Source organism: Gambusia affinis, linkage group LG19, assembly GCF_019740435.1.
Source record: "Gambusia affinis linkage group LG19, SWU_Gaff_1.0, whole genome shotgun sequence".
In the NCBI taxonomy this organism is placed as follows: domain Eukaryota; kingdom Metazoa; phylum Chordata; class Actinopteri; order Cyprinodontiformes; family Poeciliidae; genus Gambusia; species Gambusia affinis.
Genome location: NC_057886.1, coordinates 24,281,709 through 24,296,787, shown reverse-complemented (window position 1 = coordinate 24,296,787; position 15,079 = coordinate 24,281,709). Strand labels below are relative to the sequence as shown.

The following is a 15,079-nucleotide window of genomic DNA, read 5'->3' as shown; positions in this document are numbered from 1 at the left end:
TATTTTTATGATAGTATCAGACCAGCCCAATTATTAAAGTCATGTAATTATAATCTTATATTAAATATGTCCATCATAAATACTTGGTCTGTAATGTCTTGTTATTTAGTGTATTTTTCTAAAATATTTCCAATTTAGAGCAAGAGTTGCTTTACAATGTAGCGGTTTTCCAATAGTGCATATTATATATTCAGTGTAGTTGTGTCCAGTCAAAACTCATTTTAATATATGTGAAATATTAATCAGAAGAAAAAATAAAAGATTTTATGGTATAACAACTTGCCATAAACAGCCTTAAGACCCAAACCAGATAGAGAAATCAGGCCCAGTGGAAAATGTTCCAGTTCTCCCAGTTAGCCAACCCAGGCCTGACAGCCTCTCATTAGAAGACAATATTTCAAAAATACTGAGTATCTTTACCTCAACTGAAACCTCATTATGACGGGACACCGGACTCGGAAGAAATCCAGGACAGGATTCAGTGTTCCTGGATCTGGAACGACCTTCAGCCCAGAAAGTAAATATGGAATAAAAAGCTGCAGAGTTCTCCTGTAGGTTCTGTCCAGGACCCGTTTTGGTCCATCAAACAGCCGGAAGTTCTGAGCGGGTTCTTACCTCTGCAGCAGGTTCTGCTGCTCATCGTCGCTGTGCAGCTGCTCTCAGACCAACTTCAGCATCAGAACAGGCAGCAGGAGGTTCAGTACAATATAGACTTTATTAGCTCACTAAAGTTTAATATGAAATAAAAAGCAGATTGGCTTTAAATCATTCACAATTCAGTAATCGAGTTTCCAGGATCATCATGTCGACACAGGAAGTCCATCCTGCCTGCAGCGGCTGCAGGTTTACAAAATAAGAGCTGGAGAGCGACCTTCAGCGTCGGACGGCACTGAGCGCGCTCACAAACCCAGAGGAGCGCGCCTCAAACCGTGAAGTTACAAAAAACCCCAAAAACAAAAACGAGTGAAATCATGGTTCTTTGTGGCGTTGAGTAAACAGACCGACAGCAGGAGGCGCCAGAGTTCAGCTTCCAATCAGAGTCCAGAACGATCGAGTCCAGAAGAAGAGCGAAATCACCAGAACTGCTCGGGGAATGTTTCATAGCATTTTATTGTTTTTAACTGTATTTTCTCATCATAGCAATGGAAAAATAGAACCTTTTACAAACGTCTTCAATTTTCTGAAATCTTTGAAACAAGCAAAAACCGGTGAGTGACCCGATCCCGACCCAGTGCAGCGGGGCAATCAACGTGAAGCAGCTCACAGCACGCGCTTCCAGGCCTGCAGCTAAAACTATTCCCATTTGGCACTCGCTCCGCAGCACCGGGCTTTTACTCTGAAGGGCTCCAGTGCTGCTGTCGCCAGGTAAGAGCGCGGAACGCCGGAGTGGGCGGAGCCATTCGGCCCGGGTCGCTGTTTTAGTGCTCAGAAGAAGAAAAATAAGAGCAACAAAAATCTAAAGTTTTCCACAGAAGAAGTCCACAAAGTCGCTCGTTAATCTGATTCCACAAAAGTTTCTCCCTCCCCCCCCTCCCCCAGCGTGGGGGCGGTGGCGGGTCTGTGACGTCATCATGATGTCATTCGAGGGGCCAGCTACACGGCGAGAGGGCGAAGGAGGGGCTTGTTTCTTTAAGGGGGAGGAGTCAAAGTCCAGTCCACAGGCCGTCCAGGAGGAAGAGGAGGAAGAGGACGGGGCAGGGGGGGAGTCGCCAGCTGGAACTGAAGGTGGTGTGATGTCATCATCTCTCGCGCTCACACAGACACTCATCTCACTTCATCTCACGTCACTTCCTCTGCTGCAGCCAGCGCTGCCACAGACGAGTTCATTCCAGACGAGTCACTGACCTCACGTCGCTCCGAGTCCGGACCGCAGCCATCTGAGGGGAGAGCCAAAAGACCACAGCCAATCAGAACAGAGCTCCAACATAAACAGTTTCTACATCACTTCCTGTTTGTTCTCCTTGGATTAAATTAGGGCTGAAACGATTCCTGGAATGACTCGAGTACCTCGGTTGTTAAGGAAAGCTAAATTTCCATAAACAGCCATATTTAGCCACCGTGTTCCAACCAGGACATTATTTGCGTTGCGCGGAGCTCTGACTTCCTCCTCTGAGTTGTCGACCAAAGCTAAGTGTTAGCAGCATAACGTCCAGTGTTCAAGTTCGGCCCGAGGGGATTTTACTGACTGGTGATGACGCCCGGGGGTTTCATGGTTTTTGGGGACCAATAAGCATCTTTACACTGACCGGCTCCATGCCTGGAGAACGGCAGCCTTTCTCCTCCAGAGCTGCAGGTTCAGAGCTGCAGGTATTTACACAGGTGAGCCGATGGACTGAACACGGCGGGCGGCCGATGGTTACAGTGGAAGTGCAGCTTTACGGACGAACCGCACAATAAGTTCATATGATCCCGGTGTGAAGAAACGGCCGGCAGAGCCTGGTGGCGGTTCGTGGCTGTAGACGAGTTCCTGACTGTGAGGAACTAAAGTATCATCAACATCCCGTATCGATCCCCCAGCTCTTACCTTCGTCCTCTGCTCTACCCGTCGTGTCTCTGTCCTAACCAACATTAAGTTTGTTCGTTCGTTTTTCTCCCCCTGACTTACGCCTCTAATCTGTTACTTGATTACTAAAAGATTCGTTTACAACAGCCCTAGATTAGACTGTTTATTTTTCTACCACTAAAAGCCTCCCTACAGACTGAGTTTGGGTCGGTCCTGACCCGGTTTCAACCAGAACTCAACTGCTGGATTTTAGATTGACCAACAGATTCTTCCTCTGATTGGCTCCCCCTTGTGGTGACAGTACTGAACCACAGCCAGGAGGCGGTAAAAGACAAACTAAAATGAACTTTATTAAACCAATAGTTGGAAAAAGGTTATCTATATCAGAAAGGTCAAAGGTCATATCAATGCATTTCTGGTTGAATTTTAACATTGTGTTATTTTTAACTATTTAATTAAATATTCCTGTTTGAACTTCAATTTAACTCCTAGAGCAACAAGAATAAGTTCAGTACTTGAGTCACTAACCGGATCAGCGCTACGGAGGGCTGATGCTTGAGACAAAGAAGGAGAGAAAAAACAAAACAACAAATAAAATAAAAAATGCAAAAAAATAAATAAATAACAAAAAGTAGAAAGAATAACCTCCATAAATATACAAATATATGCAATTTTTTGTTCCCACATTCATTTATGAGTGCATGATTTACATTTTATTTCCTTAGTAATTTTTAATTTGGCATGCTCAGGCCTCCATACGTTGCTGCTAACTGAACTCTGAAATCAGCAGGTTCTGCTTGGCAGAACCTGCTGATTTGGGTCGAGTGGTTCTGCTGTAATCGGGTCGATCCGTTTAACATCAAACAACAAAGCTGGAGAAAATCCAGTTGAAGACGTTCGGTTCTGCTCCGCGCTGCCCGCAGACAGGACGGGTCAGAACTCTAGAACCGGCTCCCGGGCCTCAGAACCTCACCAGGCTTGGCTCTTGAGCTTGCGCAGCTCCTTGGTGGCCCAGGTGGCCAGCGTCTTGGTCTTGACAATTTTGGAGCGCCGGCCCTCCGTCAGCAGGTCGTTGATCAGCGGACGCATCTCCACCAGCTTCATCATGTCCTTCCCGAAGGCCGTGCAGAGGTCACTAAGGTCACACACACACAGATGAACACACACACGTTTCCATGGCTCTTTGTGGGGACTTTCCATTGACTTCCATTCATTTCTACAGTCTAACCCCAACCCAACCCTTTACATCCCCAACACTAACCAACCAAAACTCAGTTCACGCCTTAGTCCTAAATCTGACCCCTGACCCAAAAACAGTGTTTCCCCTTGTGGGGCCCAGGCTTCGGTCCTCACAACGTGGTCAGGAAAATGGTCCCCACAAGGTATTAGAGACAAACGCACCACACACACACACACACACAGCAGCCCAGAGGTTCTGACTGCAGCGGGTCTCAGATGTTGTGGTCTGGTTGTGCATCACACCATCAGCGTGGTGCATGATTTCTCCTCACAGACCCGATCGGTTCTGGTTCTGGTCCCGGTTCCGGGTCTTACCCGATGAGTCCGGCGGCGTTGGCCACCACGCCGTCAGAATGGTCCTCGTCCTCGGCGATGTGGTGGATGAAGGACAGGATGAACTCCACGCGTGGCTGAACTAGCATCACGTCGGCTGAAGGGGGGAGCAGAGGTCAAAGGTCACACAAAGGTCAACGGTCAAACTCAGGTCCAATTTAGCTTGTTGGGTCCCGCAAAACCGGGAAGCTGTTGGGTTTGGGCCAGAGCCCGGAGCTTCCCGGGTGAAAACGACCCAGTTTCTCTGCGCCGGCGTAAATCCTCCTGCTGGGCTGCAAACAGGAAGAGGAACCGCCGGCGCCAGACAGGAAGTGCGGGCCTTACGGTGGACGTTCTCCTGGTCGCCCTTCAGGCCCTGGATGATGCCGGTGTAGGCCTCCAGGCAGCCCTCCCTCAGCTCGTTCAGGTAGTCCACCATGTCGTAGTCCGTCTGGAACAGAACCCGATCAGAACCTCAGCAAAAATCAAGAAACCTTTCCAGCATGAAAAATTATAAATAAACTAAAGATTAAATAACTAAAGACTCAAGAACAAAACTAATAAAAATCCACTAATGTTGTTTAATATAAACTACAAACAAAGTTTTGATTCAGTTTCACAGATCGATACGATTTAATAGTGATAATCAATATTCCTCACATTCATCCAAACAAATCTGTAAAAACCGTTCCTGCCAAGTTTCCTGGGATTCAGCAAATAGAAATATAATTCCTTTATAATTTCTATCATCATTCTAACGACCAGAACCAAGAAACGTTTCATCAAAATATCTGGTTTCAACCGTAAATAATGTTTTTCAAATTCAGCCTTTTACTCCAATGTTAGGATTTATTACCAAAATGAGCAGCTTGAAAATCAAGAACTTTCAAGGACTTTACACAGAAATCAAGGACTTGCCAGACCTTGAAAACCCTAAATGAAATTCAAGCATTTTCAAGGACTTCAGTGACTCATGGTGGGCTGAGCCCACAGCCAGGTGAGCTTACCTTGTCCACCTGAGCCTGGCTGGCCTGCTGCAGCGTGTCCAGGACGATGTCCAGGTACTTCTTGAACTCTCCTCCGATGGCCAGAGCGATGTCTCCGAACGCAGAGAGGATCTGCGGCTTCACCGAGCGATGGACGTTCTCGTTCTGCAGACACAGACGGAGCGATCAGACGGTTCTGCCGCACGCTGGAGGCTTGGCAGCGTTGCCACGGCGACGTCGGTCTCAGATAGATGTGGAGGGTGTGCATCACGATCAGAGTGGTGCATGAAGTGTCATCACAGACCGAACAGAAACCGGGCCGGCCCGGCGCCGCTCACCCCCAGGTTCTCCAGCAGCAGCTGCATGATCTCGTCGCAGTAAGGCAGGATGTTGGACTGCAGCGCTCGGCACAGGTCGCACACCAGGCCCACCGCCGCCAGACACACCTGCAGCACAGGACAGGTAGCTGAGAACGAGCCCTGCAGCGCCGCCACAACGTTGGAGGAAACATTTAACTTCTACATTTTCTGATGGATTTCAAACTAAACCTGATTAAACATCTTTTCATGTCTACATTAATACATTTTCAGCAACAAAAATGTATTTAGTTTGAACTGCAAGAGCAGTCTATAAATGTCTTGGAAGCTGATTGGCTGCTGACCAATCACAGCTCAGCAGTAGAAACTCATTACTGGGGAGAAAAACACAAATATACCCGTCCCTAATTCACATGAATTATTATTTTTAGATTTGATCATATTTAATCCTTATTTTTTCATTATTTAATTATTTTCTAATTCTCTGAGGTTGTCCTAATTTATTTGGTTTTGAAATAAATTGTTGAATTTTCTCCTATATTTATTTATTCGTCAAGTTAATTTTGGCAGGATCAGTCCTCCATACTGATCAGCAAATTAATTCTGGAATAAATAAATAAACTAAGAGATGTGAAGCCAACAGCGTTGAGTTCAGTGGAGAAGCTCTGGAGGATAAATCTGGTGACTCTTTTTATTCCAATTAAAAATACATCATTTATGTTTAGTTTACATTTTTATTAAAAATTATATTTTATATAAAAGATAAACGTCAAAGGAATCCCGAGAGCGTTCTGACAAAGGATGAAATTATAAATCTTAGGAAATAAAAACGCACTGATGCCTGACGTAAGCAGGAGTAGCGCCTGAAGCTAACGGCCGTGCAGAGGCTCCGCCCCCTTCCTACCTGGTACTCGGCGTAGTTCTTCAGTCCGATGGCCAGGAATGGCTTGAAGGCATCCATGTATTTCTGGAAGTCGCTCCCCAGAACTGAAGTGAGCAGCAGAGAGAGTGACGTGTGTGTGTAGGAGGGTTATCGCTAGCGTTAGCATTAGCATGAGCAGCGTCTTCTGCCTACCTTCCACCAGCGTGGACACGGCCATCAGCGCGTCCTCCTGCACGCCGCCGGAGCCCGCCGTGCTCTGGAACATCCTGAGCAGAGACGCCATCACCACGTCGGAGATCTGCAGCGCGTCCTGATGCTGCACCTTCCGCAGGACGTTCTGCAGAGACAGGAAGCGCTCAGCACTCCTTCACAATAAAAGCGGCAGCGGCCGAGCTCAAGCGGCGAGACTCACCTGCAGAGTGGCGCAGAGCAGCGACTGCAGGTCGTTGAACTGGATCCGGTCCGAGGTGCTCTGGATGTGAGACTGCACAGGAAGGCAGCGTCAGGCGGGCCGTCCTTTCACAGTAAAAGCCTGGCCGGCGGTACTCACCTCCATCTGCAGGACCTGCTGCAGCCGCTCCATGATGACCAGCGTGGTTTTCTGCACCGCCGGATAGCAGTCCTTAGCGCTGTTCTTCACGATCTCCATCAGAGCTTCGTAGGCGGCCGAGCGCAGGTTGTTCTGGTGGCCGTCGGGTCTGGAGAGGAACCAGAACGCAGCGGACATGTTTCCTCACGCCAAAGACACCGCAACACACTCAGTGCAAAGGGTCAAAGGGTCGGATTTAATTTGATTCACTATCGTATAATATTTATTACTGTTAACTTCTTCCTGTTTTCTACAGAAGCTGATAAAACATTTTCTGTTCAATCCGCTTCCACACGACTGATCTGACAACTAAACACTAAAAAACCTTCAATTTCAATAACCGTCTGACATACAAAACATAAACAAACACTAAAAAACACTCAGTTTTATATAATTTAGGGAATTTAACTGAAATTAAATCAGACCGAACTTTTCATATTTTAAGTCAAATCTTTTTGTTGTATGAAAATATCTGGCTTACACTGTAAATAATGTTTCCCAATTTAGGCCTTTAATAAAATGTTACACTTTATTACCAAACCGTGCAGCTTGAAGATCAAAACTTTCCAGACCTTGGAAACAAACCATTGAAATTTAAGAGCCAGAGGTAGGACCCGGTAGAACCTGGTAGAACCTGTAGAACCTGGTAGAACCCGGTAGGCTGCACTCCTACCTGTCGGTGGTCTCCAGCAGCTTCTGGACGATGATCTCGAAGGACGAGGACAGGCAGTAGGTGCTGGGCTCCTCCTGATCCTCCGCGGCGTCCGTGGCTTCGTACGCCGCCTCGGCCAGAGACGAGAAGGCCTGGAGGAGAGCAGAGGACCCGTTAGCCTCAAAGCGGTCCGGTCCAAACCAGAACACGGACCGGATCTGAAACGATCTGCTTCTGTTAACAACTGCAGCCATTATTCTTTTATACATCAAGCTAACATTTAAGCTTTAGCGCATAATGCTGACAACAGTTAAAACCAATGCTAGTCATTGTTAGCGAGCAACTTTTGCCCCCCAGCAGGGAGGGGGCGGGGTCTTGCACATGTGACATCACACAGCAGTGGGTCCATGTGAACACGGTACGTATCAGAAGCTAACGCTAAATTTCTGTTCTGGCTTGATATTTAGCAGAAGTGCTATCACAACAGGGTGTTTCCAAGAAGCTAACGCTAATTAACCCTGAGCCAATCAGAAGCTGAGGATGCTGAAGGCCAGGGCTGAAATCTGCCTCATGACACAAACACATAAAAACAGTAAATTAAACTCCATCAATCCATCGTCTCAGGAGAGTTGCTGGTTCCTCTCCAGGGCGAGAGGCGGGGTCACGGGGTCACCCTGGACAGATCACCAGTCTGTTGCTGGGCAACACAGAGACACACAACCATTCACACACACTCACACCCAGGGAGAATTTAGAGAGACCAATTAACCTGACAGTCATGTTGTTGGACTGTGGGAGGAAGCCGGAGAACCCAGAGAGAACCCACCATGCACAGGGAGAACATGCAAACTCCATGCAGAAAGACCCCGGGCCGGGAATCGAACCCAGGACCTTCTTGCTGCAAGGCAACAGCTCTACCAACTGCACCACTGTGCAGCCCTAAATGAAACTCTATTGACTTATTTTATATGCAAATATCCATCAGTTGCAGCAAAAATATTAAAGAGAGAGAAAACCTGATGCAGTTTCTGACACTGGGAGATTCTGACACTGGGAGCAGCTCACTGGGTTCAGCAGCTGGTGTCAGTCGGTTATGGCAGATCTGAACTTTGGACTGAAACACGAGGAACTTCAGAGCTCCGTTCGGCTGAAGACCATCTTGTGAAGTTTATTTCTGCTCCAACAGGATCCAGAGGAATCAAATGTTGGACTGGAATTTATTTCATTTGTGAATGTTGCTCCTCATTTCCAACAGTGGAGCTGTTGGAAATGGTCACTAGTCCAAGTTATTTGTTTCTTGAATGTTCAGAAACTCCAGCGGCTGACCAGCTGTAAACCATGACGACCTTTTCACTCTCTGTCATTTTAGCACACCTGTTGCCATGGTAACCGCCTGCAGCCCGCAAGCCGAGCAGAGATTACGTTAAAACATACCATCCAGTCCGTTACCATGTCAGGTTTCCAGGCTTGATGTTTGTCTAGTGATTATTAATAATGGCTCCCTGACGGTCAGTCGGTCAGTGAGTCCATTTTCCTTAGCAGAACCAAAACGCACAGATTTGCAGAACACCTCATCGAAACTGAAACTACTGAGATCATTGACTTACTGAGTCGTTACTATGAGCAGGTTTTGCTCTGGTCCCCCCTACCCCTCCCCCGCTGTGGAGGAAGTGATGTCATAGCTCACCCAGCAGACGTTGGAGGCCACCCTGGGCTCGGCCCCCAGGCCCTCGATCAGACACTGCAGCAGCGGCGCCAGGTAAACCTCGTGGATGGCGGCTTCGGGCTGCAGCTCGCAGATGCGTCCGACGGTCCAGGCCGTGGTGTCCCTCACCACCACGCTGGGGTCCTTCATCAGCTCGATCAGGGTGGGCATGGCCTGCGGGGGGCAGCGCGGTCAGACCCGGCTCCACGGAACCGGGCCGACCCGCGGCGGCGGCTCACCTGGATGACGAGCGGTTTGAGCTGGTTCAGGTCGGGCCCCTCCAGGATGGAGCCGAACGCCATGATGGAGGCGTCCCGGTACCGCCAGTCCGGGTTCTTGATGTTCTCCTTGATGAAGGGCAGAACGTGGGGAACCACGTCGTCCTCACAGCAGGTGGCCAGCAGCATCAGACACACGCCCGCCGCCTTGCAGGGGTTCCAGTCGTCGTCGTCGTCGTTCTCGTCCTGCGGACACACGACGCACCGTCAGCGGGCGGACTCGCACCGAGCGCGTGCAGACGGGCGACGGGGCGGCACCTGCTTGGCCAGCGTCTGGGTCAGGATGGGGACCAGGTACTGCAGCGCTCCTTTGGCGTAGAACTTACTGGTGTGCTCAGGGGGCCGGCCCTGCTCCGAGGCCTGCAGTCGGACGAGGAGGCAGGAAGAGGCGGTCAGCGACACGGAACCGCACGGCGGGCCGACGACGACCAGAACAAACGCACCTCTGAGGCCTCGATGGCCAGGTCCATCTCCTCGTCGCAGACGTTGGACCAGAACTCGATGCCCTGCAGCGCCACCTCGTCGATGTCGCTCTTCATCGCCTCGATGGTGATCTGGACCAGAACACAGCGTCAGGGTTTCCACCTGAGGGGGGCGCCGTCGCTCTCAGGACGCCGACCTCCAGGCTACATCCACGACCAGAACCTGTCGGGTTCTTCAGCACCTCAACGCCACGTTTAGCAGGACATTAAAGAACTTCCTGAGAATATTCAGCAGGAAGTTCTGGTTCTGCAGGCAGTAGAACCGGAACCGGAACACACCTTTAATGAAGCCTACCAGCAGGGGTCAGTAGTGAGCCAGTGACAGGAACACATGAACCTGGAGTTATCTGCCTGTACAGAGGCCCGGTTCCTGATCCGGTCCGGTTCTGAGGCTGGCCCCAAACCCGTCTTCATCGTTTCCTGTTTGAAGAAGGAGCAGCACTTCCTGTTTCTTACCGCGAACAGGGCGGGGCCCATGTAGGTCTCCATGTACTGGTAGTACAGCGACATGATCTTCACCAGGTTCTGCAGCGCCGCCACGCGTACCTGAGCACAGGTAGAGCAGAGGGGCGGAGTTACAGGCGGCTCAGCAGAGGGGCGGAGCTTCAGCGGCTCGGTCCGATCGGACTCACTCTGGTGTCGGGACACTGCGTGGCTTCACACACCACCTGCATGATGAAATGTCTCTCCGTCTGAAAACACACACACAGGTCAATCTGCCGCTCACACACCTCAAGAGCAGCGACCGGTACCGGTTCTGGTTCTGGACCTCCTTGTCGAAGTTGGCTCTGGTGAACTCCAGCGAGTTGAGCAGCGCGTTGGTGGCGGCCAGCTTCACGTTGTTGCTGGGCTCCTCCTTCCTCATGCCCTGGATGATGGCCGTCAGGATCTGGTTGGCCGTCTCCTGCAGCTGCTCCGGGTCCTGCGGGTCAGAACCAGAACCGTCAGGCACAAACGGAACCGGGCAGAACAGGCGGCCGGTTCTGACTTCAGGTCTTTATGCTGAAAAACTTTCATTAGGAAACTTTGTTTAAATATAAAAACAGAATCAGTTTCCTTCCTGGAAACATCTGGATGGACGTTTTTTAGTTTTTTTTTTAGGTTTTTGTTGAAATTAAGCAAAATCAGAACTGAAAGAACAACCATATGAACGGCAATATGAACAGAAATTAGTTAGAATTTAAGTGAAAAATATTTGAAAAAAATAATAAATATAATTACAAGTCAGCTGAAAAATAAAAACTGAATTTCTTATCAACCTGTCTGCATGTTTACAAATCATTTTATTGAAAAAGCAAAAACTAATTATTTTAAATGGGATCTTTTAGCTTTGGTGAAATGAGCCAATCAAAAGCTGCCGTTGGCATCATGTGACAGGAAGTAGAATTCAGAACCGTTGAGAAAATTTTATTCATTAAAAATATCCAATTTGAAAAAAAAAACTGAACAAAAATCTGAAAATAAAGGAAACCAGAATCAGACCAAAGCAAACGATCGGTCCGGTTCGTTTTGGTTCCGATTCCAAATGATTTACGGGTCAGATCGGTCCTGGAGACTGGTTCTGATGGGTCCAGTCGGTTCTGGACCCATCAGAAGCAGCTGGACTCACAATGTCCTGGCAGATGTATCCGATGGCCTCCAGCGTGGACTCCTTCATGTGCTCGGTGCTGGACGGGTCCGTTACGTTGGCCACCAGCTGTGGGATCAGCTCGGGCCACTGGGTCACCGGGATCTCGGCGCAGGCGATGCCGGCCACGCACTGCGACGCAGAGCTGGGCCGGTACGTCTCCGTGCCCAGCGTCTGTAGAACCTGCAGAGACGAGCCGGGTCAGAACCGGGTCGGAGCCGAGTCACAGCAGAGCGGAACCGGGCCGGGTCCTTACGTAGTTCTTGATCTCGCGGCGAGCGTTGGCGTCGATGGCCAGCCATCGCTGCTGGTACTGCGTCTTCACGTCCGGGTCTTTGGAGGTGAGCGAGTTCTTGACCTGCAGCCCCGCCGCGACCCGCGCCACCTGCGTGTTTCCAGGGTTGGCCAGAACCTTGGACAGCTCCACCAGGAAGGTGGGCTGGGGACAGAACCGGGTCAGAACCAGAACCCAACACATGTTCAGCATCTCTAATCTGTTCACCAGGCCCACATCATGATGCCTCCACCGCACTAATCAGTTTCTCTCCAGCCTCCTCCCTGGCTACGGCAGGCAGTTTGAACATAAAATCAGTTCTGATGTCTGAACCAGTTCATTCAGATTCCTCTGATCACATTCAGTTCATCGTCAATAAGTTAGTGCAACCTGCTAAACATGTTTCACATCCTGACTCATCGCTGAATAATTATTCTGTTAAAAACAGAAGCTTCAATAAATAAACTGTGAAAGTGGCTCAGCAGCTCTTCAGATACAATCCGAGACTCATGAGAAGGAATCCTGCTGGCTTTTATTCTGCATGGACAGCTCAGCAGGGAGCTTACCAATAATTTACTAATTCAGAATCTGAAACTGGGGCTTTGATGACGTCCCCTCCAGTCATCAATCCATCCGTTTACCAGCGATCCACTGGGACGCAGCGTCTGGCTGTCGGAGCCGACTGCTCGCCCAGCTCTGCTTTCCAGGCCGATTCTTTCTTTTCTTTTCTTCTGCAGGACTCCCTGCTCAGACCGCCTGCACTTGGCAATGAACTCGGCCACAGGAGCCGCCTGCTTATTTGCTTTAGTTTTCTTGTTTTTATATCATTTTTGGTACTCAATAAAAAACCTAATAATTGTTGAGGTTCGTGTCTCGCTGGTTTTGTTACGACTCAACGAGCCAGGTTGTAATGGTGAGTCAATTATGTTTCAGATATCTTGACTGTGTGGCAGATCACGCTAGTCTGTCACAACGTAAATACAGAAATCTTATCTTATAATTCAGCATGAATTATAACTCAGACTTTTGGAATGTGATTACAGAAAAACAGATTTTTTGTTAAAACAGCTTGCCATACCCTGATAGTCAACTAAAACTATTGAAACATTAAAACTGTCTGGGCTGCTGAAGTTTCATTTTTGCTACTTTTTAGCTCTGATATTTTATTTATGGATTCTCATGAATAAAATCTGGACAGCAGAAACAGATTCCATGTTGTAGGAACTGGTTTAACTGGGAGGAGAGAGACTGGGATGAAAAGCAACTAATCATCAGCTTGAAGAAGATGAGGTGGAAGAAAGACGCAGCTCCCTGTGTGTGACTGGGCTCTCTGCTGCTGAATGTGTGTGTGTGTGTGTGAGAGCTGCTCTCTGTCCACTAACCAGGTTCTCTATGGCCGCCTGCTCCAGGAACTTCTGCGCCGCCTCGAGTTCATTCCGATCTGAGGACAGAGAGGGAGACGAGTCACTCTGGAGCGCCGGATCAGATCAGAACCAAACAGAACCAGATCCGGATTCACGCCGTTCGCTGGATTCCTGCAGCTCGTTTCCTTTGATTCACTTCATGTGATGAAGAAAAACAGCAGCAACATGTTCATGTTTTTCACATCTGGGGCTTCTTCCTCGACCTTTGACCCTGCCTTCTACAGGGGGCAGTGTAGAATATTCCAGAACCTCTGAGACAGTCATGCAATAATGACGCAACTTACAGTAAACAGAGTTAAAGTCTTCCTGCTTTGCATTGGTTTCAGACAGACCCCAGATCAGATCATCCTGGTGGGAAACGCATCCCAGCTGATGTTTATCACTGATGCTGCAATAACCATAAGATCATGACGGGTGTTGTAAGGAATGATCCGGTCCAGGTTAGGTCAGTTTTACTGTGTAGTGTGGAGGGAGGAGCTCTCTTAAATCACACATTCTGCAAAAAGGATGAAATGATAAAATAACAAACAAACAGCTTTTAAAAAAAAATAATAATAATAATTTATAATAATAAAAAATAAAAAATCTGCAGTAGCTGATTTTTAACTTTTGTGTTTGCTTGGGGTGGAACTGCATGTTTTACTCCTGCTCTGATCTCAGGTGATCAGGATGAGAACAATCCCAGTTATTTCCTGATTTTATTAGCAGAGTAAAACAACTGAACTTGTTTTTATTGTAGAGAAACTCGGTCCAGATTGTGTTCGTTCAGGTATTTTATATTTTGCCTTAAAAACACCCAAACAGCCATTTATCCTGCAGCTGAGACCTGAAGTGTGTTGCTAAGAGGCTCATCGGTGGATCCACGCTGAGCTCTGCTCACAGTGGGTCTATTTCCACGCAGGAACAGCCCGCTCTGCGGCAGGAACCCGCCGACGAACCAACATGTGTGTTAGCTGCTAATGCTAGCCGCTGACCGGAACAAGAGCGATTCTGGTGACGGGAGTTAGTAAAACCGGAACAAAGTTTAGCGATAACAACCCCAACTATCCGATTCTGTAACCTGGAAGAGTTTTTGGGTCTGGGTAAAGAACCGGGGGGAGGGCAGGCCGACGGTGCAAATGAGCCGCGCTTACAGGCTAACCGAGCAGCTGCACTGGGTATGGGCAGGGTCGGCGTCCGGTGTAGCCTCCTCCAGCGGCCACCTCATCCGCTGACTGACCTGAACCCCTCGGTTACGCTCTCCTATTGAGTTCCGACTGGATCAGAGCATTGTGGTTGGTGTAGATTCCCCTGAAATAATGCCTGAAGTCCGGACAGAGTGCGGAGTCACTCATCACGGCAGGCCTCGGTTAGCTTACTTAGCATGAGGAGCTAGCAGCTCCCTCCGCCCAAAGATACACCTTCTCCGGGTCCTCTACCACCACTCCATCCGTACCGAACATAGCGCCCCAGATTCAGCTGGAGGAACCGGTTCCGCCCTGGTACTCACCTGGAGAGACGGTTTTTTCTAGGATAGTGATGAGCTCCATCCTGTGGCCCGGCTGCTCCTACTACCGCCGCCGCCGCTCTTTACTTGGTCGGGTTCGATAACAGTGGATGATGTGGTTCCCTGGAGCCCGGTCTGAGGCGGCCACAGGGCGGATTCGGCTGGGCTCTGTTAGATTCGTTTGGGATTTACTCGGACGGTGCAGGAAATGTTAACGGCCGCAGCTCGCAGAAACGCCGCCCGTTCGCGAGGGAAAGGAGCGCGCGGTTCTCTCACGCGGAGGGATATCACGCACTGACGCACGTACGACGTCACCATGCCT

The 15,079-nt window shown here is 49.1% G+C and overlaps 1 protein-coding gene and 1 non-coding gene across 3 annotated transcripts; both read right to left on the bottom strand.

Moving 5' to 3' along the window:
- Positions 1-1,092: 1,092 nt before the first annotated feature.
- kpnb1 (karyopherin (importin) beta 1) lies at positions 1,093-15,059 on the bottom strand. 2 transcript variants are annotated; one of them, XM_044099710.1, is made up of 22 exons: positions 14,761-15,059; positions 13,230-13,288; positions 11,830-12,012; positions 11,556-11,756; positions 10,716-10,868; positions 10,579-10,638; positions 10,403-10,492; positions 9,908-10,018; positions 9,723-9,824; positions 9,426-9,650; positions 9,169-9,360; positions 7,503-7,633; positions 6,791-6,938; positions 6,653-6,724; positions 6,433-6,577; positions 6,262-6,344; positions 5,379-5,486; positions 5,062-5,205; positions 4,400-4,505; positions 4,058-4,172; positions 3,477-3,638; positions 1,093-1,877 (listed from the first exon to the last, which is right to left on the bottom strand). In XM_044099710.1, coding segments are annotated over exons 1-22 (2,631 nt in total). In that variant the 5' UTR covers positions 14,801-15,059; the 3' UTR covers positions 1,093-1,876. The 2 variants fall into 2 exon arrangements, with proteins under 2 accessions (XP_043955645.1, XP_043955644.1); XM_044099709.1 differs by lacking the exons at positions 13,230-13,288; positions 14,761-15,059 and having other exon boundaries at positions 1,093-1,719; positions 1,846-1,877; positions 11,830-12,029.
- LOC122822658 lies at positions 4,237-4,375 on the bottom strand. The gene has a single exon (XR_006369190.1). It is a non-coding gene; the product is annotated as a small nucleolar RNA SNORA79 (small nucleolar RNA).
- Positions 15,060-15,079: the final 20 nt, after the last annotated feature.

Coding starts and splice junctions, on each gene's coding strand:
- kpnb1 (XM_044099710.1), bottom strand. CDS start 14,800: ATGGAGCTCATCACTATCCTAGAAAAAACCGTCTCTCCAG. Junction 6,725..6,790: donor AGCAGGTCCTGCAGATGGAG/GTGAGTACCGCC, acceptor CTTCCTGTGCAG/TCTCACATCCAGAGCACCTC. Junction 6,345..6,432: donor CGTGTCCACGCTGGTGGAAG/GTAGGCAGAAGA, acceptor TGCTCACTTCAG/TTCTGGGGAGCGACTTCCAG.